Genomic DNA, 11803 nt, shown 5'->3' on the forward strand with positions numbered 1-11803 from the left:
CTGTTTGGATGGAGATCAGTACGTAGGACGTTGTTTGATTTCGTTGTGTAACAGATAGGTCCTCAGGTGATCGTCAGACTGTATGGGCAAATAGCGAATATAGGTGGAGGAAAATCGATGAGGTTATCGAGATGTCGTGTTGAATTGCGTAAAGTAATCTGCAGTTGGTTGATTTGTGTAGACCTGAAAAGAAGAAGTTCTCGGCATTAGTTCCTAATCACATATGATCTAAGATGTGAAATTATCCACACCTACGACAAAGGTTGGAAACTTTTCGCATAATATTCCTAAGTGATTGTGGAAAATTCCTGCAGATAAATCACAAACGTTTTCAGTACTATTGGTTGTTGATCAGGTGGCTATTGATCCGTTCGCGAAGCTTGGGGATTGACGTGCAAACGTTTCGTCAACATACAACGAGATATCATCAGTTGGAAGCGTTTGCAAGTCAATTGCCAAGCTCGGTGAACAGATCAACAACCAATAAACTCACCCGAACCACCAATATTTTAAGATGTTCTCACTACTCTCCAGGTAGCGAGAAGTATTCCATAGGTCTTGAAGTTAAGTACACGAAACACGGAAAAAGGACACCTCGGGACAGATACTACCAAACTCCACTGCGCTGACTGAGCTATCGGGAAGGCTTGCAGTCCGCCGTGCTCATGAATATAAATTTCACTGCTGATCCACCGCGTCTCTGAAAAGTACTCAAAAACTCCTATTTCATCGCCTGAAATAAACCGAGCATTATAGCATCTCAACAAACCCTCAGTAGTATCCGTACTGAAATCTGAAGTTCTAGCTTCACCTAATATTTGCCGTTCTTTCCTATGTCCTGGCTTTAGAAACTAACATGAAAGCTTATTTTGACCCGGTAATGGTGAAGAATTCAACGTTTCTTTAATATCACGGACTGTCGAATGTACAATTTTCTCAGATGAACTTTCGAATGAATATATACAGAAAAAATCATCAACACAGACAGTTACCTAGTGATTAAAAAAGGTGGCAATGTTGATAGGAAGTTCATGACTTACCTCACGATCCAGATACTCCTGAAAAGCTTTTTGATCTAACGCCAATTTTAGATTTTCTTCAGCAAGCTGTCTTTTCAACTGCTTAGTAGTACGGTCGAGTTCTCGCTCCAACAGTAAGCCAAGTTTCGCTGATTTCAACCTTTGTGCATCCCACTCTGCGTCGCGCATTTTTTCTTCAGCTTTTAATCTCTAGAGAGAGCAACGAAGACACAGTTACCGAAATTAGTAGGCAGTTGAATAAATCATGGACTGAGTCAGTTTGCTACACACGCTGCCTTAGTATCTTGCGGTATTTTTACTATAAAGGGAACCCCCTTCACACGGCGGTGCAATTTTTTCTTGTTTCGCACGCCCTACTCTCAGTTCCCTTGTGATTTGTCTTCGGGTTTACCTATACAAATTTGTGCCAGAAAGAACAGGTAGTATTGTGAGTTGTGCAGTTTTTCCAAGTGGCAATGACGTTTCCTTGTGTATATTTACCTTCAACACCTGCAGCCCCTGGCCTGGAGGATATTGATAGATTTATCCATTAAATTCGCGAAATAAGGTGACCATGGAGTTATCCTATACAATACGCAACAGAGGTTCTAAGTTACAGGGCGCATGATATGGGTTAATTTAAACAAAACTTACTCAGGCGTCGACCTAAATTTAAGGCATTGGTTCGTATTTGTGAATCGACTTGATACTTACCTCCCTCTCCAATATTTGCTTTTGCTGAGTCTTGACAATATCTGCTTTTTGTTCTGGTGGCATGCCTTTATAACGATCGGGGACGTAGCGGTGAGGGCCAAATGCGGAAATGGCCTGTGCTGGATTTTCTGTCAGGAAATCACTATAGATGGCATTGCATATTTCGGTCATATTGTCGTCCTGTTCTTGTTTTGCCTTCTGCAGTTTACGCTGTTCTTCCTCGATTTTCAGTGCACTGTTGAACCTTTGTATGCCATGTTANTCTTCGGCATTCCTCTTCTGCTTTGGCCAACTCACACGCCCTTTGGTCTAATTCGCGTCGTTTTAATGCGTGCAATCTGAATGGACAAGATGTGGTTGTAAATTTCAGCGTACAGTGCAACCCAAACGAACCGAGAGGCCACCAGATAAAATTTTTATGGAACACATTATTTTTATCGATAACGGGACAACGCTTATCCTCTTTTGATGAGTTCGTGCGGTCTTCATATCAAATCACTTTTATCCACTCAATTGAGATCCTTGGTAAGACTAATTATCCATCCAGGAGCCCTTCAAAGAGTCTTCCTAGAAGTGAGCAATATTAGTTCAACTGTATGTTAGTAGTATAATAAGAAGGATGCATGTTGCTGAAGACTTTTGTCAATCAGACATTGTTAACAGAGATTACAATAATTTACTGGGATACTTTTGTGCCGGAAACATAAATTGACATAACCCAAATCGTAAAGTAACTATGAAAGCCCACAATTTACAACCGGGTGTCTCAAACACAATGACAGTAACGGAAAATTTTTGAAATCTGATCGAGAAGATATTTTTTGAACTATGCCGACTGCATAAATTAGCGACCTCTTAAGTGTTGATATGAATGCTTTGGATTTGTTATGTAACTGCTCGGTCTGTCGTTTCACGGAGGCGAATCAAGGTTCGTGTGCAATCAGCTGAAAGCTATTCACCAAGGTCATTGTACTAAGAGTGAACCTTGATGTCCTCGGTTCACATTTCTTTCTATGGCTTAGAAATGCAGTCTACAGGGCTCAAAGACTATCCACTAACAAGGGAGAAATTGAACGAGTGGCCACTTTTTTCAAGCCTGAGGCTTGCTAACTAAGAAGTGGCATAGAAAATTATCTACGAATTATTTTTCGTCCAGCGAAGTCTACAGGGCTCAAAGACTATCCACTAATAAGGGCAAATTGCACGAGTGGCTACTTTTCTCAAGCATTAGGCTTGCTAACTAAGAAGTGGCTTAGAAAAATATCTACGAATTATTTTTCGACATTAATGATTATATCTGCATCCAGCGGGTGCAGGACGATTCAGCTCTCACCCTTTAGATAGTCTTGGTCTGCAACAATAACATAATGGGATTTGCCGGTGTGAACCGGTGAAGGGAGGTGGATCGTTCTATTAAAAATAAGTTGATTAGTTGCCTGGAGCAGGGTTGTGAATATAGCGGCTCTATCGGTCGTGCTATTTTTTTGAAGCTGAATAATGTCCGAGAATAGCCTCATGATGTTTTATGCCTCCTTTCAGCATAAGATTTCACTGGGAAAGTTACAGAGGGCTGTTGCACTATCTGAATGTGAGCTTAGCTGAGATTTTTTTCAACCTTCTATGCCTGCAACTGATTATCCTCGACTGAACTCCTTTTGTTACAAAAGCTGGATCTTCCTTAATTAAACTCGCCCTCTAGGGGTAATTGACTGTTCGTCGCTTGTAAGAAAACTGCACCATACCACTTGCGGTTTAGTTATTCAGGAGTGTACACAGTTTGTTTTTTTCTGTTTGACTGACGATGTTACTCGTTTATATAAATTCATATTTAAGATAAATTGAGTGGAGCCATTCATTCATCTCATTTAGTCCTATTTTGAGCCATGGACTGTGAGTTTTCCAGGCGTCCGAAATATCACGTATAATAAAAGATGAATTAACGAAACTGACAGCGATTCAAACAAAAGTGACTACCATACTGTGCATGAATTTTATGTCCCTTATTCCACCATCTATGTGGGAGACCGTACCCATTCTAAGGTTGACTAATAAAATGGATTACTTTACAGAAGTGGTGCCATGCTGGCTGTTGGTTCACGGTTCTGAAAGTTTAATAACTGAATACTGGAAAATATGTTTTAACTTGAGGCCAAAAAGTAGAAGTGCAACAAACGCCAGCCTTTGTGTTGAAGGGATTGGAGAAATGATCAGTGCAGTTCGAAAACCTGCGGGAAGCAGAAAAATCAAACCGGCTCAGACCAATATTACTCGTCAGACTGTCTTCTTTTTGGATGAAAAAAGGGTGCCTCAGCAGTTTTCACTTAGTTGTTTGTTTCTATTTTGTGTGATGATCAGTGGTGCGCAAATGAAAACCTGATTCTAGGAAAAAAATTCCATCAGTTGACGGTACACCATGCAGAGTCGGTCGGCACCTTGCTGTACGAATTTTCCAACCAAGAATCTTGTATCATTTGAGACTGTTAGTGATTTTGCTCCAGCTAAGGAAATCAGTTAATCTTGTTCAGTTCAGTTCATCCTTTTACCTCACACATCGTGCATTAACGTACACTGGTTTAACTTGCAGAAGTCACAGAGGGTAGGGAGAATAAGATAATGAGAGCCACGTGTTGTAAGTGGTGATCCCCATAAGCTCACTGAAGACAAATTATTGTTCGTGCAATATTTCGGAGAGAAAGAACTACACTGTGAAGGCGAAAGCATTGATAAAAACAACTACTGATTGCTTGACACAAACACATTAGTAAGCGTCAATAACCGCTTTTATTTCTCATCCTAATGTCCCCATTCGCGGCGAGGCATCAGTTGGCAAAGTGACTAAGTCAATTGATAATGACTTTCGTTCTTCATTGCTAAGTCAAAAACTGGTTCTCTGAGTCGTTTTCATCCGTCAAAAGGCTGGACGAAAAAGAGTGTACGAGATGAACGGCTTTTGCCGCACAAAGTACATAACATTTCAAGTGTAATCTATGAGTACCATCATTGGTGATCGAACTTCAAGATGTGGTTTCCTTTGTTCATATATACATGCACAGATTAAATAAAATAGATCATTGGTGTGGATTACAACCGTTCTGTGGTCCGGAAAATATTACTGAAGAGACCTTGGCAGCTAAAGGTAGTTGGTTTTGGTTCCAGATGCGTTTAGACCCAACCTAAACTTGTCCTAAACTTTATTTCGGTTCATTATGTGAGTGTGGCCACGTCCATTGTGATACTGGGAAAATTAACATTTGGTTGTGTTGATTAATCTGCCCAAACATTAGTATCAGGTCGCGCTTAGCCTAAGAAAGTGAGCTTCAAAACCACGTACAAAGATTAGGCAATTTAGACTGCGTAAATATCCTATGAAAAATGTCAAAATCTTTGTTTTTTGAGCACAGAATTCCTGATCCTCAACCTGAACCCAAATCTATGAAGACAAAAAAGGAGACCTTCATAACCATTTGTTCTTGAAGCTACTTTTGATCCACCTGGCTGAAATATGATAAGTAGTTCGCACTTCCTTGTGGTACTGAGACGCTTATTACTGGCATGTAACAATTCACTGATCACTCCTTTGCAGTACCTTAAGCACTTGAGGGTTAGCACATAGGCCGTTAGTCCCTATTCGCAGTTTTCTCTGATTTTACAGGAGCCTTAAAATATGTGAAAATTATAAAGTTTCCAAGTGCATTTGAACAAAAAAATACCCCCAGACGGTTTGGGATACACGTTTTTTCTTGAATTCGGATGGTTCCAGTTGTGTTAAGGTTTACAATAACCCTTTCAAACACTGGTTTTCCAAAAGGCCTTTTCCGTCAACATTTTATTCATTTTGGCTACCGATAAATTCATAGAACGCACTGTCCAAAAGATTTGGGCGATTTAAAAAATCGACGCTCAAAAATGGCAGCAGACAATGATGTTTCGCGATTCAGCAATCGCTGTTCCATGGTCTGTCACAGACGAACTTTTGGAAGCAGTTCAAAGTTTTTCAATTTTTTGGTTTGCCCGTAGCTCGGTCTACTTGGGCCTATCTGATATATCAGTTTGAAAGACTCGATAGTAATGGTTAGTATACCTCTGTGTGTTCTGTGGTTGTGCTGTCACAGCTAAAAGAAGCGCGTGGGCAATCTTTAAGGGAGACAAGCTATAACATGGCTATACAAAATGTGCTTGCTAGCTGAAGGCATCCTGTTGCACTATGCAGATTTACCGGGTGGATTTCGCCAAGTAGATTAGAACGGCTTACCTCGGTGTTTTGTTTGGATGTGTTAACCTGGTTTCTGTTTCAATGTCTGGGCCCCTTGTTATTGATCACTTTTTCCAAGAAAATTAGGAAGTTCAGTAAATGACCTCCTTCTCTTCAGTCTACCATGCTTTCATCGTTGCTACTGACCAGCATCTACTACCATTGCGTTTTCATGGAAGATGGCTACAATGATGACAATGATGGTAACCCTATCCTACGCCTGTCATCGCGATGAATTATATCTAGGATTATTGTGGACGGACATTCACTTGACTCTTATAGTTGGGTCTAGTTAGGTTGAGTTAACTAAGATCGACGGAACTCCACGTTCTATTAGTTGTACGACTGGATGGACCATCTGTGCTTCTGCAGAGACAACGTAGTAATCTACCAAAAAATCCTTGCCTTAGGATCACACGCAACAGGATTCTTGTACGTTCAATGTCCATGAAGGCAAAGAAGGCGGGCGGGTTAAGATTCGGCTTTGTATTGCGTAATGTACATGCTATTTCCAGTGCTCTCCGACTTCCAATCTGCATTGTCTCATTGTCATTTTGAGTTGCCATTTTTCATGTAGCTCGCAAGAAATACAGGCATTCAACCCTTGGAGTTATACAATTCGATAACTAGTCATTACGTTGCCAAGTTAAAAATTGGTCTACATCATCCGATACCAGCGACACTTCTAAGTCACCGGTGGTCAAAATCCTGAGGGAAGCTGTGTGTCACAACCATACGAAAACACGCTCTAAATGTAGTTTGGTGCACAAGCTGCTTGAGATCTAGTGGTGCCCTTTTGACGCCACAAGTGACACAAATTTGTAAAGATTATTTAGACCGTAAATTGTGATAATAATGACTAATTATCATCAGATTCTATTTTTATTGTGGCATATGTTTGAAAAAAATATGTTTGATTTTTTTTAATGTCCATTCACTGGTCCACCGTAATTAAAACTACTTTCTGAACCTAACTCACCAACACTATTCTATATTTTGTCCCCTGTTTAAGGAAAATCAAAACGCCTTTTTGTTTCGTGGGGAAAATGTTTGATTTTTTTATTAAACACTTGAAATACAAAGAAATATATACTGTATGAGCCAATCAACAAGTTGGTAACTACAATCATTAAACTACAAAGAAAGTAAAAATTTCGCCCCGTATAAGTAGGGAAAAAACAAATTCCTTACAATGCTAACCATAGGATGCCATTCTGTTTGTTGTACTGAAATCGATTTGTTACCCTCCATTTGTAAGTGTCCCACGTTGGATTTGAATTTTTGCTCCTACATTTTTCTCCTTTTTAGAAACATATTCTCCCATGTGGCATTGGGATCAACTTATCGCATCGCCAGTGTTAACCTCTCGGTCAAAAGGCTTACTCGTTTGGTTGCACGTCAACCAGAAGCTGTTTGTACATTCCAGTATATTGTTCTGCACCAATTCCAAACTAATCAGATATATGTTCACTCATGGATCAGTGATTTTAATTCTCTACAAGAAAAACCTATCTAGTTTGAGGTTTAAAAATGGCGTTATGAATGCATATAGCCGAGCCAACTACTTATATATGCTGCCAAGAAACGTTTTTTAGATAAAATATGCTTTTGTGGTTTTTCCTAATTTTTAGTAGCTTTTTGGACAAAAGAATTGCAAAGATGCTCATTGGCGCGATTTGATGATGTGCTTGCGGTTGCTCATATCATATTGCCAAACTGGGAAGGATCTTGTCTATGTATTCCTACGACAAACATTATCTCGTAGATTAAAAAGAACACCAAGTAAACATTTGTGTATAAGACGTCTGAATACCCAGATGTGAGAAGGTCAGATGGCTATTCAAAATATGGATACAAAATTGCAGACCATTCTGAATTAAACATTCACCTGCGCATCAGGTTTTGGTGAAGATTTTCTGATTTTATCGTATTAATAACGTACCCGTTAGTACCTTAACTTGCCAAAAATAAAGTGTTTATTGAATGACCTTCTGAGACACATGAGGTCTTCGTCATTTTATGCCATGGCGCCAACTTTTCAAGCATCACACTAACTGACGTTTCAGTTGAATAACGATATATAGTTGGTTAATTTTTGCCGAGATCAACCTCATCATTCTAATGAAATCAGCCAAGGTAAATGAAGTAACATCCACCTAACTGAACTAATGTCAGGTGGGAGTCCGGGTGCCCGCAAATTGTCATGGATAAACAGATATAAATCAGCAAGCTATGCAATTTTCGTCTTTTCTGACTTCTGACAAAGATGATCTTTGTTTTGAACCACTTGACAAATAATTGCAAATGTTTAATCACAATTCGCTGCTACATCTTTTCTCCTGTCAAATAAGATATGTAAACTGCAAAAGTAAAAAAAATATGGCTGCGTTGACCATCTATTCACACTCCGTCAGGTGTTAGAGCAATGCTTCATGTACACACGACCCACAAACCTGGTATTCCTTGACTTCAAAGATGCATTTGATTCTGTCGACTGGTCAGTGCTGTTAACTACACTGGCTCAATAGAGTATGCCCCAGAAGTTCGAAAACATAATAGGATAGCTATATTCACATACTTCTGAGCGGGTGAGACTGTATGGTGAGCGCTTTAAAAGCTTCCCTGCAAAAAGCAGTGTTTGACAAGGATGTCAACTTTCTCCATTCTTGTTCAAATTTGTCATTGCTAAAATGATGAGGTGAACACTAAGCGGTCTTCAGAATCCCGGTGTTCAATTGTTACTGGCAACAGCCTTGTCAATTTGGAGTACGCAGATGACATTGCTCTTATCTTTGAAGACCAAAGCAAAGCACAAGCTCTGTTGAATAGAACGACTACCATCATACCGTCTTTTGGCATGCGCCTTGTGTCTTCAAAGAGCAAGCCAAGCTTCAGAACGTGCACTCTCCGAAGGTATCTCTTACAATTCAAGGAAAATCACCTGGAGATTGTGGAAAACTTCACATACCTTGGTAGTTGTATTAGCTCCGATGGAAGTGTTTTTGATGAAGCCAGTGCAAGAATCCCAAAGGCTCAAGTCACATTTGCTAATTTGCGTTGTTTGTGGCGTCAAAAAGGCGTCTCACTAGATTTTAAGCGTCGGGTGTACCAGACTGCAAAAAGAGAGGTGTTGTTGTATGGGTGCGAGACATGACCTCTGCGGATAGATGCTGTAAGACGCCCTCAGGTTTTTGACTACTGATGCCGCATAAGTGTGGCTGGTTTTTAATGGCGTCAGCGTGTTAGTAACAACGTGATTAGAGAACTGGCATTTGTTTGTGTTGCAGGTATTTCAATCCGGTAAAACGTCCAGCACCACTGACATGGATGTCCCGGTCATGTGCCATGCAACGCAAAACACTGTCTACCGAGAAAAGTGTTTTTCCCGTTGCTCCTTCAGAGTGTCACAAGCCACGATGTGAACAGTGCATGTCTTGGCAGAAAGGCGTGAGAGAGATAGCGAAGAGTTAGGGTGTTTTTAATGTTGTGCACCTTCCGGGATGGGGTCCCCATCACTCCGCCTTTGCTTGGTTGGAGACTTTGCAAGAAATGGCGGCTAACTGATACCAGTGGCGCTCGTGCTGTGAGTTTCTTTCTAGATTGAGCGCTTAGAGATGTAGACACCTCAGAATGTCTAGCATGGGCCAGAACTAGTTTGCCTCCCTCGCCCATTCTTTTTCTCTTCTTTTCATTCTAGGGCTTTTCTCATAGTTAATTTGAAGAACGTTATGGTTGTACGGTAGTGAAGCATCAGTTCCAACACCGATATTGCAGTCTTTGACGACGATGACTAGGTATGATATCAACACTTTGTGCAAAAAAGCTCAAAAGGGATGCTGTCTGTATAATCCGTTCGAGGAAGAAATTTACACACGATTCAAGATACCTACCGGCCAAATCTTTTTTGAGCAAAACATTGGTAAGCTCCTCGGGAGAGGAAGCCTTAAGTTAGCGTTTTCGTACTTCGATTCCGGCTAAATGATAATAATCATTAATGTCATTATAGCACATGTTCAGCTATTTACAAAAGCTGCTCTTTTTCGCTTCTACAGTGGCTTCAATTCTCAAGAAAATAATTTAATTTTCATTTACCTCGAATTTCGAGTAACTTTTGGAGTAAAATGGTTTCCTATAGTTTCTTGGCAGCCGCATCTTTCAGTGTCATTAAAGCCAGCTCAATTACTCAAGTATATTCGAAATAGGCCTAGCTCTTGTGGGGCGCAATAGGACCTATGTTTTTACTTTTTTGCATTAACTTTCCGCTTTCCTTTGCACATCGAGTTTAAACTTGCACTTGTTCTTCTCTTCACGTTTACGGAAATTTTTTGTATCTACTAGTGGAGAATATCCCGACGATATTTCTATTAAATCTGTTTGTGATTGAAAAAGACGGTTTTCTATAAACCGGATGTTTTGCTGTCAGGTTCTAGACAGTGTCCACACACCACAGTGCTGATAACTTATATCGTCGGTACAGTTACTTCTGACTGATATACCAAGACATAACTCAATCTACGGATGACAACCCTCATGACCTCATTCCAAAAGCTACTAAGACTGTGTGCAGAAAAGCGAACATGGCATAACTTTGTCATTAAATGAAATATCTCAAACCACCGTTTTACCAGTTCCTGTCGTATTTAGCCGCGGCGCTGCGTAGAATGACGACCCAGGTTGTTTGAATGATACCTATGAGCAGGATTATGGCCCGGAATTAGAATAGGCGACGTTCTTGCTCATAGTCACGACAACCTGATACGCTTCAAGGCATACGAAAAGCTAACAAAATAACCCAACCAGAATAAACAAATGTGTAGCGACATATAATCCTCGAGGGCATGCAAGTGGTTCACCTTTCTGCCTCGTTTCTTGCGGCTTCAGCCCTCCTTCGTTCTTCAATCTGTCTCTCGAGCCAATTCTGAGCTTGCTCCTGTTGGTACTGCTTTCTTGCCTGCCCATTAAGATCCTCCCCTTCAAACTTTTGCATTGATGCAACACCACAGCGGGGATCGTCGTCAGAAACTCTAGCGGGACGGTCTTTCTTCAAAGCTTCAGGATCGTAAAGGTCGAACTCTCTTCGTGAATCCGGTTGCTGATGCAGTGCGCGAAATTCGTTCAAGCTTCTGTTTATTAGATATTTGTCCCTCTCTTGCCGCTTCTCTAGGATGCTAGCGATTTTATCGTTCCTCACGGCATCGGCAGCTAAAGTAAAGAACTACCAAAATTGTACTCAAAATACCGTAAGCTTTCTCCCTCAAGTCCTCTCGAAGTTCGCGCTCCTTCTTCTCTTCCACCTGTTGCTGAAGCGCTCGTTCATCAACCTGAAAATTTGAATTCAACGCACTTAATTGATTACCCCAATCAGTCTGGTTCTGGCATTGAAAATTCTTGCTTGCCTCTCTTGTTCACGCTTCCTTCTTGCCTCAATGACTGCCGCTTCTTTTGCATCCAAAGGGATGTCTAGTTTGTACATTCTTGATTCCGTCTTAGGTTTTTCATTACCGTAAGGCGCGCGTAAATGTCATGGTAACATGAGATACCATCCAAATATTATTGTGGAGTTCAATAGTTTCATTTATTGCATTCAGGAATAAAGGCTGAAAGCTTTATATTGCAACAGGGAAGTCTTCGATAGGTTGGCAAAATAATTCGATGTCACGGCACTTTAGTCAAAGTCCAAAGGCTGGTGACATTGAATCTGGCGGAGTAGAATGTGAACACGCAAAGTAGCACGTCGTGGGGGAAGGGATACTAAGTGGTCTCCTTCTTCGAGGCACAGAGATTGGGTGCGCAAGACCAAAACTTATCAGCGGGACGG

The 11803-nt window shown here is 40.7% G+C and overlaps 1 protein-coding gene across 1 annotated transcript in view; it reads right to left on the bottom strand.

Moving 5' to 3' along the window:
• T265_01371 (hypothetical protein) overlaps positions 1-11458 on the bottom strand; it is a gene marked incomplete at both ends in the record, with an annotated part of 15294 nt that extends 3836 nt beyond the window's left edge. Inside the window, 5 exons of the mRNA XM_009165377.1 lie at positions 1041-1229; positions 1734-1968; positions 10839-11187; positions 11225-11306; positions 11342-11458. Of these exons, the coding sequence (XP_009163641.1) occupies positions 1041-1229; positions 1734-1968; positions 10839-11187; positions 11225-11306; positions 11342-11458 (972 nt within the window). The remainder of the gene's footprint in view (positions 1-1040; positions 1230-1733; positions 1969-10838; positions 11188-11224; positions 11307-11341) is intronic.
• Between the last annotated feature and the right edge of the window lie 345 nt (positions 11459-11803).

Source organism: Opisthorchis viverrini (genome assembly GCF_000715545.1).
Source record: "Opisthorchis viverrini unplaced genomic scaffold opera_v5_14, whole genome shotgun sequence".
Lineage (NCBI taxonomy): Eukaryota > Metazoa > Platyhelminthes > Trematoda > Opisthorchiida > Opisthorchiidae > Opisthorchis > Opisthorchis viverrini.